This window comes from Pezoporus flaviventris, unplaced genomic scaffold (assembly GCF_033815535.1).
Source record: "Pezoporus flaviventris isolate CSIRO_AGI_PZ_B2104156 unplaced genomic scaffold, CSIRO_AGI_Pfla_v1 ptg000176l, whole genome shotgun sequence".
Classification (NCBI taxonomy): Eukaryota; Metazoa; Chordata; class Aves; order Psittaciformes; family Psittacidae; genus Pezoporus; species Pezoporus flaviventris.
Window position 1 is genome coordinate 933,550 of NW_026892724.1, and position 19,004 is coordinate 952,553.

At 49.3% G+C, this 19,004-nt stretch overlaps 1 protein-coding gene across 1 annotated transcript in view; it reads left to right on the forward strand.

The window, feature by feature from the left end:
- The window catches only part of MAN1C1 (mannosidase alpha class 1C member 1), a 57,679-nt gene extending 40,134 nt beyond the window's left edge, over window positions 1-17,545 (forward strand). The window contains exons 3-12 of the mRNA XM_061480134.1: window positions 57-172; window positions 2,299-2,379; window positions 4,438-4,532; window positions 7,385-7,508; window positions 9,776-9,869; window positions 13,039-13,154; window positions 13,343-13,562; window positions 15,626-15,798; window positions 16,609-16,724; window positions 17,341-17,545. Of these exons, the coding sequence (XP_061336118.1) occupies window positions 57-172; window positions 2,299-2,379; window positions 4,438-4,532; window positions 7,385-7,508; window positions 9,776-9,869; window positions 13,039-13,154; window positions 13,343-13,562; window positions 15,626-15,798; window positions 16,609-16,724; window positions 17,341-17,461 (1,256 nt within the window). The 3' untranslated portion in view covers window positions 17,462-17,545. The remainder of the gene's footprint in view (window positions 1-56; window positions 173-2,298; window positions 2,380-4,437; window positions 4,533-7,384; window positions 7,509-9,775; window positions 9,870-13,038; window positions 13,155-13,342; window positions 13,563-15,625; window positions 15,799-16,608; window positions 16,725-17,340) is intronic.
- The last annotated feature ends 1,459 nt before the right edge of the window (window positions 17,546-19,004 follow it).

Here is a 19,004-nt window from a genome sequence, read left to right on the forward strand (position 1 = left end):
AGCTAAAGAAGACTGCATGGATGGGGCTTCATCACGCTGTTCTGTTTGCAATGCAGGAGGCCTTCGAGGAGCTACAGTGGTAGATGCCTTAGATACTCTGTACATCATGGAACTCGAGGAGGAATTCCAAGAAGCAAAGAAGTGGGTGGAGAAGAGCTTTGACTTGAACGTGGTGAGTCAGTTCCTGGGAATGCCTGTCCATGTCACCAAAATTCCCTGCATTTGGTCACTTCTGGTCACAGCTTTCTCAGAACCATTTGGGGAGGGGAGCTGTGGAGTCTGGGGGGGGAGAAACCACTGTCATGATTCTTCTGCCTATCCAGGGCTTCCAGCCAGGGGCCATCAGCTCAGGCTCCCAGTGTCTACCTGGAAATGAGATTCGGTGTTTAATGTTTCTTGTGTTTTGGTCTGGGTTACAAAGGCAGCTGTAGTCACTAGATGTGCCAAGGAAGTTTATTCATCAAAGAACAAGTTCTGTTTCATCTCAGTTAAATGTCTGCTTGTGGTAAGACAAGTTTTCCTTTTGCATTCTGTAGATTAAGATGGAAAACGCTGATCTCATTGACTGGGTGCTTTGTTGGTATGTCAGTGCTGTGAGCACAGCAACGTGCAGTGTCTCCACAAGTGTCCACGCTCCACAAGTGTCTGCACTTGGAGCACTGTCTGCAGATCATGTCTTCAGCATAAGATGGACATGGAGCTGTTGGAGCAAGTGCCTGGATTTGGAAGGAAGGGCATCGCTCTCTGGGCCCCTGTCCAAGCCACTTCCCAGAGCTAGTGTTAGAGCTGCTGGGCCTCTGGGTGCAGCACAGTGCTGTCAGATGAAGGATGCTGTCCTTTATCTCACTTTGTGGATGGGGCCCCTTGCATAGCTCTGACTGTTGTCTCCCAGCCAGCTCTCCTAGTTCTCATGGAAGAGCTGATGGGACCTTGTCAGGGGCATATGGAGAATGTTAAAACCCGAGCAGGGTTTAAACTTTGAGGTTTTTAATGCTGGCCCTGTTGTCTGTTGTGCAAAATGGTTCTCCCCATTGAAACAATGCATGCAGCTGCCTCATAGAAAAGCATCATTTGGGAGGGCACGACTGACATTCATGTATTCATAAAAGGAAGACCACATCTGATAAATCTGGTGAATACTCTCAGTACGTTACTGAATCAATAAACAAGGGACAAAATCAACTGGGAGATAATTTATCTGGATTTCATAAAAGCTTTTAATCTTGGCCTGCAGAATAGATTGATCTGCAAAGACAAGAGTGAATGCTCTGGATTGATCGGGGGAGTCAGGCAGCGCAGCAGAGGGGGAGAGGAGGGAAATTCATTACAGGTTGGCTCTGTACAAGGAGCACTGACAGTCCAGAAACGGGGCTCCAGCGCCCACTGCCTCTGGTTGAACCTGGGTACCGTGATGGCTCGTGCAGTTTCAATCATCATCTGAAGGAAGCACCTGCTCTGCTCTGTAACCTGCAGGTGTTTGGAAAGGGCAGGCTAGTGCAGAGGTGTGGGTGCCTCTTTGTTGCTGTGTTGGTGGAAGAGCTTTCTGAGTTTTGGCTCTATCCACGTGAGGGTAGGAATCTTTTCTCATGCAGATTCAACAGCCAGAAACACCTTGTTTTTGACAGTACGTTTTGCATGCAGTCATTTTGACGTTGGCTGCTCATCAGCTGAGTAGGTAGAGCAAAACGTGTTCCAGGTGAGCGTGTTCTGGAGTGATTCAGGGAAGCGTAGCCACGTGCATCTGCTGCCTGTGGTGGTGGCACATGGACACCACGCAGGTTGTCTCTGTCAGCGGGCCTGCCACAGGCTCCCTGCAGGCTGCGGTCCTCTCTGAGCCTGCAGATGGGCGAGTTCTTGAGTGACAGCAAATACCTGCCAAAAGCAGGCAGCGCACCAGGTCTGTCTGGTGCAGTGCCCTCTTCACAGGGAAATGCAGGAAGTCGTTTTTCCTTGTGGCTGCACAATTTTCTCTTAAATGAAGCATTTCAACAGGCAGATTTTTGCCCTGAACTGACAGCTTTCTGCAAGGCATGACCCAAGTCAGGGTTGGATGGATGGACAATGCACCTGGACATACTGTCAGCTGGGGATGAATAGGCAGTTTGGGTATTTCTCCTCCCTTCAAGCTCCTTGTGTCACTGTAGAGCAGATAAAGTGCTGTGAGATCTTAGACAAAAAGCTACGTTTCACTGTGGGTGAGGACTGGGAGACTTTAAGTGTCTGCCTGCAGTCTGTTCCCCTTAGCTGCCATTTGTGTGTGCAGACTTTGCAGTCACGTCTATCATTATGTATTTTCAGAACGGAGAAGCATCCTTGTTCGAGGTGAACATTCGCTATGTTGGAGGACTGTTGGCCACATACTACTTAACTGGAGAAGAGGTTGGTTTCTGCAGCTCTGCATGTCTCACACAGTCACCACTAATGAACTGAGAGGGTTCTCCAGCAGCTCTTCTCTGAGCATCAGAAGATCCCTCCATGAGAACAGGCCAAACCTGTCGTTTTTCTCAATATCAATATGCCACTAATGTTCTTTTAATTAAGTCTCACATAATTACCTTGCACACACTGTGCATGGCTCATTGGTAAATCTGTTCTCCTGTGGGCAATTCCAGCAAGACCCGTTTTCAGCTGGATACAGTGTTCCCTGGTGAAGTGCCATTTGCAGTCATCATTCTCTTTGCCCTTGTCTCTTTGTATTTTAAACATAGGCAGGATTTCATCAAGCATCATTCCAGATTCCGCCTCAGACTAAGGAGGGTGACTGCTTAGTGGCAACTGCCCCAAACTCCTAAGTCAAAGTGCCCTGGGCTGCAGGGAAGGGACCTGCATCCTGCCAACAGAGTGCTGCAGCAATGCACCATGTTCCCTTGCCGAGCAGCTGTGGGTGCCACAGACCCATCATAGGGAAGCCACCCTGCAGTGGATGCTCCCGTTCTGGCTAGAGCCATTTCCCTTCTTTCTCTCCAGCCTGCAGAGGCCAGGGCTTAATGCCATAATCTGTTTTATAATGTGCCTGGCCTGCAATTCCACAACTGGCTGTAGAGAGATGAAGAGATTATTCCTTTGCTCTGGAAGTCTTAGGCAAGCAGAAACTCTGATTCAAGGGGGAGTTTTGTGAGTGAAGGAGCTGGAAGACCGGTTCTTAAATGAGAGCTTATCTCCCATGCCAAGCAATGACCATGGCTGGGTGTTGTCCACCTTAATCGGATGGGATGGCTCACCACTGATCCGTGGAATCACAGGAGCAGCACAATTACTTCCATTGCATTTTAAATGAGTTCCAGGAATGGCTTCTTTCCGTGATATCCCTCCAGGGAAAACTCTCACAGACTCCAGTGCCCCAACTCGGGCCTCGTCTTGATCACAACTTCAACAGGCTTCAGATTAACAGAGCAAAAAGAAACAGCATTAAAGCACAGAACTCCAGCAGTGACCTCTTGAGATGCAGTCAGCAGTGATGCTCAGCAGCCAGGGCAGTGCCTGGCCTATTCCCACTCAGGGTCACCACACTGAAAGGCAAACCTCATGTCCCACTCTCTTGCTTTCCCTTCTGAACCAAAGCCCTGTCTCCTTGGGAGCGGATCACAGGTCTGCAGCCCCACAGGAGAGCTCGGATTTCCTCAGTGCTGTATTTTTAGAGCAATAAATTCCTGCTTTCTGTGCACTCCTGTGAGAGCTCGGGCTGGTGGGGGGGGGGGGCTTCATCTCCTGAGTCACTTACAGGCTTCCCTTGATCAGAACTAATCTCTGGAGCAAAGATTGGTGCTTGTATCAGCTTGTGCCAAAATAATTGTGTGCTGCCTTTGTGCTGCAAGCCACCATAAGCTGTAACTCGATTTGAAAGCCCAAAACTGAGGCATCACAAATGGAAAAGGAGCAGCTTAGCCACGAAACCATGAATCCTTCCTGGAAAAGAGTTGCAAGTAAAAGATTGATTGTTGGAAACCACGTTTTTTCCAACAGGAGATGACACAAGTGTTGTCAATCTAACAATGCTGCACCCTCGAAAGATGTCTTTGAATGCTAATTCAGTCATTTCAGCTCCCTGTGTCCTCTGCCACCTTGGGAAAAGGGTGGAATTTGGCCCCAAAGACTCCTCTTTGGATGAGTTCAGATCCCAGAGGTCTGCTGCTGAGACACTGGGGTGTTCTGAGCTCTGCAGCTCTGACTGTGCTCAGCCAGGCTGAGGGTTTGGCAGGGGCTGGGCCAGCTCTAGGGGAGGTTTTTAGAGGACATTCGGGTAGATCCCAACATTCAGCAAGAGTTCTGGTTCGGGTCTGTCGTGCAGTGGAGCGAGGGCAGCAGCGTACCTGGAACAGCAGGCTCTTACAGTGCAGCAGGCGGAGGTTGTTATAATGGTGTATGTGAAGGAACCCGGTGTGACTGGTGCTCACAAGCAGCCCATCACATACCGATCCTCTCTTCTTCTTTTAACAGGTCTTCAAGAGCAAAGCTTTGGAACTGGGAGAGAAGCTTCTGCCGGCTTTTAACACCCCCACGGGGATCCCGCGCGGCGTCATCAATTTGGGCAGGCAAGGCTCACGTCCCTCCCAGCGCATCGTTCTGGTTGTGGATGTTTGTAAAAGGCCAGGATTCAGGCAGGAGCAGCAGCAGCTCCTCAGAGGTGCCCCCCTCTAGTGCACATTCCTCCAGGTCATTTGTTTTGCCAACTCAAACCCCAGAGGTGCCTTGGCAGGGATTGCAGGGGACTCAAGTTAAACCCAGCTGTGTTTCAGTAACCTGGGGCTCTCTGCAGTTTCCTCCTCTACCTCTTGGCAGGGCTCCCTGCTGCAATAGCAGTTTCCTCACCCTCATCTGCTTTGGAAAGTGATGTGTAGTCTGCACCCAGCATGCATGTAGCTCTGTATCTTTGGAGAGTGCCCAACAAGATGAGGGTGAATTTATCCATGTTTGGAAAACTTGGGAAAGGAACTGGCTGGGCCTGGCTGACAGGTTTGGTGCTAGAAAGGGGGGTACTGTACAGATCCTCCAGTTTTCTCCTTGCTGCCAGCATTCAGCCGTTCTCCTTCACTGGGAGCCAGCACGTTTCATGTCAGGTAGGTGGTGGTGTCACGCTGGAGGGGAGCTTTGGGTCAGATACCTTGCTGAAGGTCTCTGAGCAGAGGCACACGAGGCAGCCAGAGCACCAGCCTCTCATTCATGCCAGCAGACAGTGTTCCCTGCCAGTGAGGGCTCATTGGCTCCTTTTGATGCCTCCACACAAATCCCCCTGGGCAAAAGCTGCAGCTGAAGCAGAGGCAGTTGGAAATGGGGGTTAACCAAAGCCTTTCATCCTCACCTCTTGCAAAACTCCGAGTAGGAACCATGAGAATCATTCCAGCTCTCCCGTTCCGTTCGTGTCTCTGTGCAGTGCAGGACTTTCAGGTGTTTGGCTCAAGCTGCTCCATTGCTCAGGTACCACTGACACCCTTCAGTTGTCTCGTCTGCACGTGAGCCTGGTGAAAAATGGAGCCACCGCAGCCACTTTAATTGTTGCTTTCACAGAAGAGACTTTCTGCTTCCTCTGTGGCTGATGAGGGCTCTGTGGCACAGAGAAACCTTTCACAGAAATGCCAAACCTCCCCTGCCCTTCCTGGAGACAATTGGAACAGACTCTGCCTGCCTGGGCATTCCCAGCATGTTTTGCTGATGACCTTGACTAAGAGCAAAGCAAAGCAGCACTGAGCCTGCAGTCAGAACCAATGTTACTGGCTTAAGCCCTGGCTTCAGGGCCATGAAACCGCTCTGAGGGCTCAGAGGATCGATTGCTCAGGAGCAAGGATGAAGTAGTCTGACTATTTCTACTGACTGCTACTCCTAAATCTGTAGTCTGACTGCTGCAGGCACATGATGAACAGCCAAAGGCTGTGAACCCAAAGGGGCAGGGAGCTACTCAGTGTGAGGTTGCATGCGGAGGTGGAAGCAGAGGAGAGCGAGGTGGTGCTGTGCACGCACACTGACCCCAGTGTCAGGGCGAAACCAAAGCCCAGAAGGAATTCTCTCTCCAGTTCTACTTTCGCAAGGATGTGCTAATTCCAGAGAGACCTCATCAACCCAGAAGGGGGGGAGCCTTGCCGCGTGTGTAGGTTCTGGTGGTGTCGGCCCGGGGGGGTGTTAAGAATGACATCCAGAGATTTGAAACAAACAGAAGCTGGCATTAAGTCAATTCCTACACGGGTTTTGAGGCCCCAACTACCCCAACCCCTCAGCTCTTCCCAGAGCTAACTGCCTTTATCTCTTCCTATCACTTCACACCACCTTTTCCTCTTGTGTCCCCTTTCCGCTGATGTGCTTCCCTGTGGCCTCCTGTTTTCGCACAGGCACTGTATCATCTCACACAGGCTTGTTTTCCATCCTGCTGCTCCAACTGCCACGCTGTCTGCCAGGTGCTGGAGTACATTGTCTTCCCAAGCTGCTGCTCCGTGCTCCCTGCCTATGTGTTGCTGCACTGTGGTTGCTCTCCTGATGCCTCCCATTCTGGGTCCGTGATCCCTGCTTTCCTTCCCTTAAGCCCTCTACACCTCCAGATTTTTCTTCATCATCCTCTCCTGGTCTTTCTCTTGGTTTGGCTTTGGGTCTCTGTGAGGGAAGGAGATGATCCAACCCCGTTCAGCAGCTTCCAGGTCCTGCCTGTCTGACCCGGCTCAGAAGACAGCTTCTGTTTGTGAGGTGGTGTTTGTTAGAGTGTCCCTTCAGGGCAGTAAATAAAGGAAAAGTAATTGACTCCTTTAGATAGAACATGGTGGGATGGTTTCACACCCCCAGTGGCTGCCAGGTGGTGTCCAATGTGATATTAAAACCAGCATCAGCCTGGGCAGGCTGAAGGCTGCACGGGGAGGTTTGTGCCATAGGCGCTCCATGTTCCTGGGTACCAATTTCAGCTGCACACTGTGTTTTCGAATGAAAAGCTGGTGCTGCAGCCTCCTGACATTTCCCAGGAAGGCTGATGCTTGGCAGTGACTGAGCAATTGGAAACAGTGTGAACATATTGCTGATCTAATGGCTTTTTTTGTCTGGAGGCGAAACAAACAGCTCTGGACCTGAAATGGTTTTCCATAGATCACATGGAGGGGAAGCTTTTTTTTTCCCCCTCGGAAAGACCATTAGTTTTGGCCTCCTGTAAACAGCAGAAACCCTTTTCCTTCTCCCAGACACTTTTCAGGCGCCATCTAGTGCTACCCTCCCCATCACTGGAAACCTGTTCCCTCATCAGAGTCAGCTGCAAACAGAGATGTGAAAATCAAACAACCACTTCCGAGTCCTGAAACTGTGTCCTGCTGGGACGTGGTGCATGCTGCAGGCACATAGCAAAGGCAGGGTCTGTGCTGGGGGGACCTCAGGCTGGTTTTCTTGGCAGTGAAGGTTCTGTTTTCTCTCTCTGCAGCGGCATGAGTTGGAGCTGGGGCTGGGCATCTGCTGGGAGCAGCATCTTGGCAGAATTCGGTACCTTGCACTTGGAGTTCCTGCACCTCTCGGAGCTCTCTGGCAACCCCGTGTTTGCAGAAAAGGCGAGTACTTCCCAACCTGGTCTTTAGTGAATTGGTCTCTTTATAGTGCTGGGTCCGTGCTGGAGCAGAGCAGCACTGTGGTCTGCCTGCAGCAGATAACATGGCAGCAAAGTGTTCCTTTTCCCCAGTACCAGTAGAGCTCACCAGAGGAGAAAGCTTCCGGAGTGGGACACGGGTTCAGAAACCTGTCTCCAGGCCTCAGAGCATCTCTGAGAAGGAGGCAGTGAGCTCCTGTTGGAGATCCTGCCACACCAAGAGGCCTTGGAAGGCAGCTGCCCCAGTGCTTCCTTTGGCTGTTCCCATTTGCTGCAGCCCCTTTGCCTGCCTCTCCATCACTTGCAGCCCCTGAGGAGACAGAGATGTCTTTTCCAGTGTCTGTTGTGTGAAATTGTAGAACAAACTCACTCAGACAAGGACACAGTCCAAATGAAACCATCTGTTGGATGAACAGATGAGAGAGGCTGTGAGGATAATTGTTAATTCTGATATCCTAATAGTAGTGCCTTGTACTTGCAGACCTCTTCACTCTAAATAGGCATTAAATGTACGCTCCAGCCAGCAAGAGTTCTGCTGAGGTTTCTTGTGTAGGCAAGGCCTGACAGTTGACATATTGGATTCCTTTTGTGGAACTTGTAACTGAAAATCTATTAATATTATACATTACCTTGAGCTTTTTTTTCCACAAGTGATCTTCTAGTGCATGTGAGAGCGACTTAATAAATATGCTGCTGGATACCAGCAAGCCATTGACTTGTGCTGCACGTCCCTGAGGAACCAGCTTCGAGGGAGACAAACTGTTCCAGTTAGAATCCAAATGCCCCCATGAGCCCAAAGGAAAGAGGGCCTGTCCAGGGTGGGCTGAAAACAGGCAGTGGTTCTAGGAATGCCAATAAAAAGCTCAAAATGTGACTTTTCTAGGAAATGCCCAGTGCAGATCTGTCAGTTGTGAAACAAGAAGGGAATGTGAAGAAGAGACAGGAAGAGAAGGAAGAAGCTAGGAGACCAGAACGGAGAATAGGATGGAGTGTACGGAAAGCAGTAAGGGTGGGGTAAGCAAGAGGAATGTCACAGAGGAGTGAGCAGGAGAGGAAAGCAGAGGGTGAGGGAAAGCTAAGAAACCAGGGGAACTCTGTAGGGGAGATAAAAAAGGACTGGTGATTTGAAACACAGGAGACAGGCTGAAGATCCCTGAGGACAGTGATAATGACAGACTGCTCAGAGGAAGGGGGGAGCTGAGGAAAGACCAGTAAAGGAAACAGTGGTATGGAAAGAAAACGTGTGCGAAGGCAATGAAGGGTGGGGGAAGAAGATGAGCACTGGAATCACAAGGGCAAGAAGATGCTCTGTTAAAAAACTAGAACGGGATCCATGCTCTAGAGCCAAACTGTGGCATTTTGAGCCAGAGTCAAGCCTTTTCCCCAAGCTCATAAGCCCAGGGAGGGGTAAGGGCAGAATGTTTCTACTGGAGCCTGCTGAGCAGAGTGTGCCACAGGACATGTCCTCGCCTTCCTGCTGCCAGCCTCCGAGAGAACACAGAGGATGGTGTGGGCTCCATCTGCCCATCCCCTGGGAAGCTGCTTGAGAGGAGCAGATTAACTCATTAACTTGCAGCTTGGGACTGGTGTGATTTTAGCAGGAGTAGAGTCCATCTGTGTCTTTTATTCAAACATGTCATTACTGTGCCACGCTGCTGGACTCCCGTGAGTGCTCTGCAGCACGAGGACTTACTTGGAAGCACCAGCTTAAGTCTGCAGCCAGCTTTTAGTATACACATTCTCTAATTTGATAAAAGGTTTAGAGTGTATTAGCTGCTCTGTAGGTTATAATAGAATATTTATGCTGCATACCATTTAACTTTGTCCCTTATGGGAAGGGCCTATTGGAGTTAATGGGGGTGAAGCCAAGGGAGGTTTTAGAGCTGTTCTAGTGTATTAAAGAAGCTGTCTGTTGTTGAAATTAAAAGCCCAAATTTATCATGTTAAGTGACCACATGGTGAATTCAGGTAGTATGTGAGTCACTCATCCCTGCCACTGCTTTCCTTTGGATCATAATAAAAATCACATACCTTTCCACCCTCAGGACTGCTTCTGCAGCACTGTGAGTGAGCTGTTGCCACTGCTTGCTGAACTGAACTGGGCCTTGCAGGGTTTGTAGGATCATCTCTAAAACCCAGCACTGAGGAGCTGCAGAGCTCTCAGTGACACTGCAGGACCATTGGCTTCTTCAGCAGAGAAGTAACAGAGCTCTTGTCTCTCATCTCTCCTAGGTGATGAACATCCGCAAGGTCCTGAACAGAGTTGAGAAGCCACAGGGCCTCTATCCCAACTTCCTCAGCCCGGTGACAGGGAATTGGGTGCAGCGTAGGTATCACTGCGTTCACAGTCCTGCCGGGAGCGTTTCAGTCTTTGCATTGCTCTTTAGGAAGCAATAGTAACTGTCAGAGCAGCACGCCAAGAAAATGTCTTGTCAGGCAGCCACTTATACACGTGATTAGATAACACAGCCCCATTTGTAAGATGCAATATAGTAATTGTACGCTTATTCCATCAGGCTTGTTTCCACCTGAGTGTCTCACCTCCAGGAAGAATTAGGGCCTTTCTTGCATGGGGGAGGATAATGGTACATGGTTCATCACACACATGTCAGAAAGCAGCACAGCTCTTTTAAGACCTCATCCTGCAGGCATCACATAGCCCACAGGCCTGCCTGGGAGTTGCATGTGTGGCTGTGAGCAGAAGCACAGTAAGATTTCCTTCCCAAGTGTGCTGCAGCAAGTAAGGAACCACCAGGAGAGGCAGAGGGCTTATGGAGCCTCACATCCCCTGAGGGTCTAGGGATGCATCCTCCTGTATGCGTCCGTGTACCTCTTACCATGGTACCTCTGTGTGTTGCAGTTTGGTACAAGGGTACAACAAGGATGTATTCTCTCTTGTTGGGAACCCAGCACTGGCCAGCAGCGAAGACATGGGCATTGAATAGATGCTGTTCTGATACGAAAGAGGAGCAATAACTAGGAAGGGACTTGAAAAGAGCAAGGAAATGATAGAAGCAGTGTAACCAGGGGAAGGTTATTTACTTCCCTGCTCTACCCACACAGCCCCTTCCTTACCCAGAAAAGAGACTGTACTTCTCTTTTTGTGCCACCAAAGGGCAGAAGCTTGCCTTCTGGTAGGCACATGAAAGGCTACTTCTGCTGTTGTGCCCCACATCTCTGACCTCTCTGTTGGGGATTTGCTTGGTTTGGTTGCTGGATTTCCTGTTGCTCTGTCAAAGGAAAGAAAAGTCTTGTTTTTTTTTGCAGAAGCTGTTTTTAACCTGTCCCTGGGTTATGTTTATCTTGTTGAAGCCGTTTTCTTCGAGTTACTGCATTACGTGGTGTTCTCCTGACTCTTGCACTGTTTGCTCTGCTCCAGCCCTTTCTAACTACTGTGCTAATGGCTCTGATTGTAGCTGACAGGCAGTTGCATGAGACAGAGTGGGAGCTCTAACCCTGAGCAAGCTCTGGTCTTTCACTACCGCAGCAGTACCTCTAATGATAATTGACAGGGCTTGGCTTGAAAGGTGTCCCAACAAAGCATCTGAATGGCTGCGGTTGTCCCATTAAACCGGAGCTGGCCTTTGGTGCCATGAGGAGAGAAAATAGGCTTCTGTGTTTGTCCCATTCATTGATGTTCAAAGTTATCCAGTCCCTTTGTAAGCAGTTCAGCTGCTCCTCCGCACTGCTCTCTGCAGAGTTGCTGCAGTATGTTCCGCTTGGAAAGCAAATCTCCCGCACCCTGAGGTGCCATTTTCCATGGGTTATTCCCAACCAGCAGCCACCCTTCACGTTTTACCAGACACAGCATTAGTTCTGCCTATTCAAGGGTGCTGAGAGCTCTCCTAGAGCTCCAAGTCATGAGGGCAGCTCATGGGGCAGGCTGTTTGCAGCAGTGGTTCATGATAGAGCCTTGCGGTCTGAATCAGCCTCTTCTGCATGTCCAGTGGTGAGAAAGAGATTAGGACCGAAGCAGGGAGGCAGCTGCAGCCTGTCACAGAGATGTCCCCTGTAGGTGCCAAGCTCTCATTTTCTCTCTTGTCATTAAAGCTCTTTGCAGGAAGCAGTTTTTCTTGGAATTGCTGTGATTTTCTTAAAAGGTGTATCTTTGACCTGCCTGAATGAGCACATCTTGCAATGAAGACGCAGTGCTGCGCCTCTCCCGAGTGCAGTCCTTACCTGGAGAGAACTAAAGCACAGTCCCCTGATGAAATCAAGAGTTTGATTATGCAGTGCCTTGGAGGCAAATGCTGGCAAAGCTGGTGCCATATGGAAAACAATTATGTACCAGAGCTCCTGCTTTGGTGCTTTTATGAATGACACGCTCAGGATCACAGAGCTGCTCTGTAAAGACAGGCTGTGCAGGCCGTGTTTGCAAATAGTCTGTCCTCTGTTTTGTTGAATTCATGCGTCTAATCTCGTTGTTTTGCTTTGGATTATTCCTGGATCATTGGGCACACTGTATCAGCAATATTTGCTCTTCAGGTCAGGATGTCATGGCTGTTGATCACTTCTTTTGCTAGGATTTAGCATTTAGGATAAGTCTCAGGACGTTATGAATGTACAGAGGTAGGGAAAACACAAATCTGACCAGCTAACTCCAAACCCTGCTGCATCTGCTTCATTGGCAATGAGGACGCACACCAAGAGGTGGACACTGTTCCTTAGCAGGGATGGTACAGTCCGGGGTGGGTAATTTGTCTTGCTCTTCTAAAAAGGGGCGAACTTGGCTGCTTGGAAGAATAGATGCTGCCTTTCCCCCTGTGGTACAATTTACAGACACACTGCAGCCAGCCTTTCACCCAGGCAGGATCCTGCCGCTGCCATCCCCATTTCACAGTGCAGTTCTTCAGCATCCTCCTGTAAGGTCACAGCTCCGTGTGCTCAGAGCCGATCGCCTTGAAAATCTCTGCAGAAGGAAATATTCAGTGCACATCCTCGGACCTGACTTTATCATTTTAATATGCCGACAGCCCCAGCCTTCCCCAGGGCACTGAGTCCCACCATGAGCCAGGAATACAAATGGCATGATGGAGAGGTCCCTACAGCAGCCCCTTGCTGGCAGCTCTGTGTGATCCAGCATGCTTTTTCCCTTTCCTGAGGCAGGGAGGCAGCACCCAGTGGCTTCATATAAGTAGAGATCTATCAATACCTGCCATTGCTTTTGGTTTATGAGGCTGGGATTTATGATGATTGCTTCGTAAATAAGAAGCATCTTCAAGTTGCAGTATAAATAAGTTGCAAAGTTAAGACCTCTGCATAGTTTTGGTAAGGGATACTGATGCTTTGTAAAATGACTGAACATTTTTCTTCTGATTGCACTTTCCACCTTTCTTGCTTTTTGAAAAAGAAATGCTGCAAGCTCTCCCCAGGAAACTGGAAAGAAGACGGAGAGAACAAGGGCATTAAACAAGACATGGTTGTTTGTTCTTTGTAAAGCAGCTGCTCACTGTATATCATGAAGCTGAAGTTCTCTTCTGGCTTTCCCACTACAGATCACGTCTCCATTGGGGGGCTTGGGGACAGCTTTTATGAATATCTCATCAAATCTTGGCTGATGTCGGACAAGAAAGACTCTGAAGCTAAAAAGATGTATGATGATGCACTAGAGGTAAGGAGCAAATTGCTGCTCTATATTTTGGGGGAGGAGGACATTGGTTGTCAGACTGTTTCAGGCAAAAAATATCCCATATCTTTGGGTTCTGTGGTATTTACTCCACTCCTTTCCACTAAGTAAATACTTAATAAGCGACTTGCTGTCCATTATGTATCTCAAAATCCTGGTTTTCATCCCTTTAGGCAATAGAAAAGCATTTGGTCAAAAAGTCAGCTGGAGGATTGACCTACATCGCTGAGTGGAGGGGTGGTGTCTTGGATCACAAAATGGGCCACCTGGCTTGTTTCTCTGGGGGTATGATAGCCCTTGGAGCTGAACACGCTGGAGAAGAGAGGAAGCAACATTACATGGATCTCGCTGCAGAGATAACAAGCACATGTCATGAGTCTTATGCACGCTCAGGTAAACCTGTGGACTGCCTGGAAAGTATTAGTAAGGGGTCACCTACAGCCTTAGGAGGCTCAGCTTTGGTGTGGCAGAGGTTTGCATCCCTGTGTGTGATTTTCAGTTGTCTTTTCTGGGCTATCTAGAAGAGAAAGCAATGTGGTTTACAGCTGGAGCAGAGGGACAGGCAGATGGGAGCTCCTGTGGCAGAGCTGGGAAGACAACCCACAGCTTAGTCCCACCCTGAGTCACAGAACTGGCTTTCTCCCAGCTAGACTATAGTTTGAGTCTATCTTTTCACATCCCTTCGCAGACAAAAAGGGGAGCTTAACAGATTAATTGCAAAGCATCCCACTCGATGGAGCAGAGCAGCTGAGAAGCCCAGCAGCAGAGTGTGGGAGGCCTGCAGCTGCTGGTAGGAACAAAACAAATGAAGTCTCTGCTGCTGTTGAAGAGAGGCTGGCTAAATCTTGCTCCTTCCCAAGGCCTGGAAAATTAGTTTCAGCACCCAGTGTGCTTATCAGGGAGGGCTTTGGGTGAGCAGTGACCTGATGAATGAGAGTCTGGGTTATTCTGTGCCTGCAGGGCTTTCAGCAAGAGGGGCTTGCTTTGGACACCACTCCTTCCTTTGTAGGCATCTCTGTAGCTCTTCTGAGACTGCAGGCAGCGAAGCAGCACGCTGCTTTCTTGGACCTTGTCAAGCACAGGTCTGTCTGCTCAAACTGTTCCCAAAGGTTGTTTCACACCTTCACCACATCAGCAAGCCCATGCTGGCAGCCAGTGTCCAGCACGTTTGCCCAATGAACTTCAAGCTAACCTGAAATGTTCACAAATAACTCTCCTTTTCCCCCCAGCGCTTCCAGAACTAAACCAAGTCACCCAAACTAATAACCCTCTGGTTGTGAGTGCCTGGAGCCAATTTTCACCTTCAGCAATACCCATCAGCATAGAAAGGACGGTAGCAACCTGCCCCCACTGGTGACAGTGCTGTCACTTCAGCAAGCTCATTGATTTACAGAGAATGCTTGTGCATGTCACCCTGGCTCTCAGCAGATGGCCCAGCACTGTTAGATCCCTGGGGGGAAGGTGTGCAGCACAGCTGGAGAAAGAAAATGACTCCCTGAAACACGACCACACATGGGAACAGCAGGAGAAACCTTGTGGCATGAACACAGTCATAGAGTCACAGATTGGTTTGGATTAGAAAGGATCTTAAGATCATCAAGTTCCAGCCCCCAGCTTTGGGAAGGGATGCCTCACACCAGACCATGTCGCCCAAGGCTCCGACCAACCTGGCCTTGAACACTGCCAGGGATGGAGCATTTACTGCTTCTTAGGGCAGCCTGTGCCAGGGCCTCACCACCCTCATGATCAACCTCTGTGCTCAGTTTCCCTGGTTTTTGAACACAGAGAGGGTTGGTGTTGGAAGTAGGGATCAGAGTGCTAGCCAGTGCTTGCAAGAGGTTGAGATGCTCATGTAAGGGAAACTCCAAAAGACCCAGGTACTCTGAATGTGTTACTTACAAAGTCCCAGTGAAATCAATGAAGCCTTCCCCATCATCCTGATGTCTTCCTTCTCAAAGAGGCTGCTTGTGGACCAGAGGAAAGGCAGAAGAAACGATTGCAGGTCCCAGATACCACTTCTTACAGCCTCCTTGCTGCAGTGCAGCTGGAACAGCTCAGTCTGGTGGACAGATAATTGTGAGGCAATTCCTAGGAGCAAATAGCAGCCCAGCAAAAGTGCTAGGCCATGGGGTAGATTTGTGCCTGCCCTCTGCATGCTCAAATCTGCTCCAAGTTTGTGTTTTTTCCCACCCTCAGAAACACTTCACCCTCACCTGGATAGTACCCACATACCACAGCATGAGCAACGCCTCGAGCAGCAGTGGGCACAGCTTGTGCACTCTGTGGAGCTGCCCCTGTTTTGACATCAGCGTGAGGCTGATCTGATAGACAAGCACGACTGCTCTGCTCATGCAAGCCTTAAGGACACGTTGGCAGCCTGAGCAGTATAAAAGCACGTGGAGAGTCTGTTTCCTTCTGCTCAAAATGATTATTGCATGTGTGTGATTTTTGTCCAGATACCAAACTGGGCCCCGAAGCCTTTCGCTTTGATGCTGGCACTGAAGCCATGGCAACCAGACTCAGCGAGCGCTACTACATCCTGCGGCCAGAGGTGGTGGAAAGCTACATGTACATGTGGCGGCTGACACACGATCCCAAGTACAGGCAGTGGGGCTGGGAGGTTGTGAAGGTATGGTTGGAATAACGCTTCCAGGCTGCTGCATTCTTACACAGCTCTTTCCTTTGGAGAGAAAAGAGCAGACTCTCAGTTGTGTTGGGCGCTAAGACACATTAGCCGTGCGGCAGGAATGCACAAAACAGCTCGATGTAGTGCGGTGTCTGTTGATCATTGTGAGTGTTTTCTTCTCCCTTTTGGGCTACACTAAAAACAGTCAATCAGAACAGTGGAGGTTTATGGAGAGGAGTGCTGCAGACAGCAAAACCTGCTATTAATGAAGCAGCCCTCTGCACAAAGGAGTCAATGTACTATCTGCAGTATCTAGGCTGCTCAGAACCATGGGTTTGTAATGGGCCAGGAAAAAGCAGGAAACCTGCCTTTGCCCTGGCTTCTGTCTTCTTCCCACAAAGACCTCCGAGCCAGAAAGTCCCTCACCTCTTTCTAGCTCATGCAATAGCCTGTTAGCCCCTGCCCACATCCTAGCAGGAGCTGCATTTCAGTGGCACAGCTGTCATTTGTCTTCTTCCTGGAAAAGAGCCTCCACAAGCAGCAAGTTACCACTTGAGATCTGGTTGTGCTATTTCTGTAACATCAAGGTCAATCAATCAACTAACTTAGGTGGTTGATGTTTCTCTTGCTATTTCATTAGAACCAACTTTATTTCCAGAGTCTGGAGTAATCACTACACTCCTTGTGAGAGACAGAGCCTACTGTAATCCCAGAATTTGATTTGTAAAGCTGAATTGTAATGGACCTGATGATGATTAATGAGTTCCTACTCCATGCTGTTGTGTGTTACTGAGATTTCTTTTCCTTTCGCAGGCCCTGGAAAAGCATTGTAGAGTAGAAGCTGGTTTCTCTGGCATCCGAGATGTTTATACCACAACCCCGACCCATGACAACATGCAACAGAGTTTTTTCCTCGCTGAGACTCTGAAGTAAGTCCAGTGTCACAGAGACCTTTCAGAGTAGCATAATTCCTGCAGCATCAACACTCGTCTGCTTAATTAGTCTCTAATAATAAGGGGGAAGTCTTACTCTCTGTGGGGAAAACTGGGCAAGGCTGTGGGTGCTGCAAAGCTTTGGCAGTTTCCTCCTGTAGCACTATGCTGTCATTGGCACTCTCAAGGTTTTTGCTCATGTGGGGGATTTAAAGGACTCTTCCTGTGATTTACTGCTGTTCTAAGTGGGAGGCTCTGACTGCTGAGCTCCCTTGTATTTAGCTAAGAGACAGCATGTCTCCTCTGCCAGGCTGATGCCCTGTATACAGAGATGTGACTGTGGCCTGAATTTGCTGCCCCTTGGTGCAGAGCTGCCTTTCACAGGTAGCATGAGCCAATGTTGTTGCTGATCACAGATGCCCTCCCCGTTGTTCCACCTTTGCACCAGGGCTGGTAATTTCAAGCAGGAGAGCCCGGCAGGGAGTGAGGGAACGTGTTACCATAAACTGTGGCAGCTGAGGCCAGTGGCAGCCCCCATCACAGTCCTGCTGCCAGTGCTTGTGTGTGCCTGGAGTCCCACTCGCGTTTCCTTCCATCTCCCTCCTGGCTCCAGGTACCTCTATCTTCTGTTCTGTGAAGATGACGTGCTGTCTCTGGACGACTGGGTGTTCAACACAGAGGCTCACCCCCTGCCAGTCAACCACACGAACTTTAAAGCAAGCGTGCAGCAGTGAGGCCACTGCCCAGGCCCTGCTGCTGCAGCCTCGGCGCGTTACAGCTTTTCCTTTCCATTAAAGGAATTTGCATTGTTCCTGAAATGGTATTTTGGGGCATAGTCCAATTCCGGACAGTATTGTATGGGGAAGATGAAACCGTGATGTAAGCACCTTCTTTTCCTCTGTGAGGAGCAATATTAGCCTGATACTGAGATGTTTATTCTGGGCCATATTGTACACAGTTCATAGACATTCCTTTATACAGAGAATTTATATGAAATCCACTGACTTTGCTTTATAGTGGCCAAAGGACTGGAAGTTTGCCATAAAATAGACTTCACACACACACAAACATCCTCCTTTCGTTTCTCAGTTTCATTCTTGCCTTTTATATACTCCTGGATTGATCACCTTTGTAATGAACAGTTGCCAATATACGATGCTTCCTAGGCACTTAGAAAGGGCAGGACAGGAGCATGAGGAAGAGGAGATGCCCTTTATGTGGGAGAGCAGGTGGAGCGCATGGAGCTCCATGCTGACTGTGAGCTTATGGGTTAGGATTGAAGAGAAGACATACAAGTGACATTATAATGGGTGTCTGCTATAGGCCACCTGACCAGAAAGAGCTCACTGATCAGCAAGACAGGGAACCTGATTACATAGGACATGGAAACAGTTGAAATACCAAATGTCACCTTTGTCTCAGTCTTCACTAGCAAGACTTGTCTTCAGGAATCACAGGTTCCATAGACCAGGGGGAAAGGCTGGAGCAAAGATGTACCTTTGGTGGAAGAGGATCAGGTCATGGAATACTTAAGCCAACTGGACATAGATAAGTCCATGGGCCTTGAGGGAATGCACCCACAAGTGCTGAGAGAGCTGGCAGATGTCACTGTCTCAATAATCTTTGATTGACCATGGCAACTGGGAGAAGTGCTCAAAGACTGGAGTAAAGCAAATGTTCCTCCTGTCAACAGGAAGGGCAAGGAGGAAGACCCAAAGAGCCATATGCTCATGAGGCTCACCTCAGTCCCGGAGAAGGCGACATTATCCTGGAAACCATTTCCAGGCACAGGAACAACAAACAATTCCTCAGGAGTAGCCAGCAGGGCTTCACCAAGGGGAATCGGGCTTAGTCAACTTGCTAAACTTCTATGCTGAAATGACTGGCCTGGTGGATGAGGGGAGAGCAGCAGATAGAGTCTTCCTGGACACTGTCAAAGGAGATCATCATAGACAAGCTGTTGATCTATAGGCTGAGCAGCCAGTGAGGTGGGTTGAAAACTGGCTGATGGTTGGGCATAGAGGTGGTGATCAGTGGCACAACGTCTGTTAGAGGCCAGTAGCTAGCAGAGTATCGCAGGGATCAATACTGGTCCAGTCCTGGTTAATGTCTTCATTAATGATCTGGATAATGAGGCAGAGTGTACCCTCAGCACGTTTGGTGATGACATAAAACTAGGAGGGGTGGCTGATAGACCAGAGGGTCGTGCTGCCATCCAGAGGGACCTCAACAGGCTGGAGAAATGGGCTGGTAAGAACCTCATGAAGTTCAGTAAGC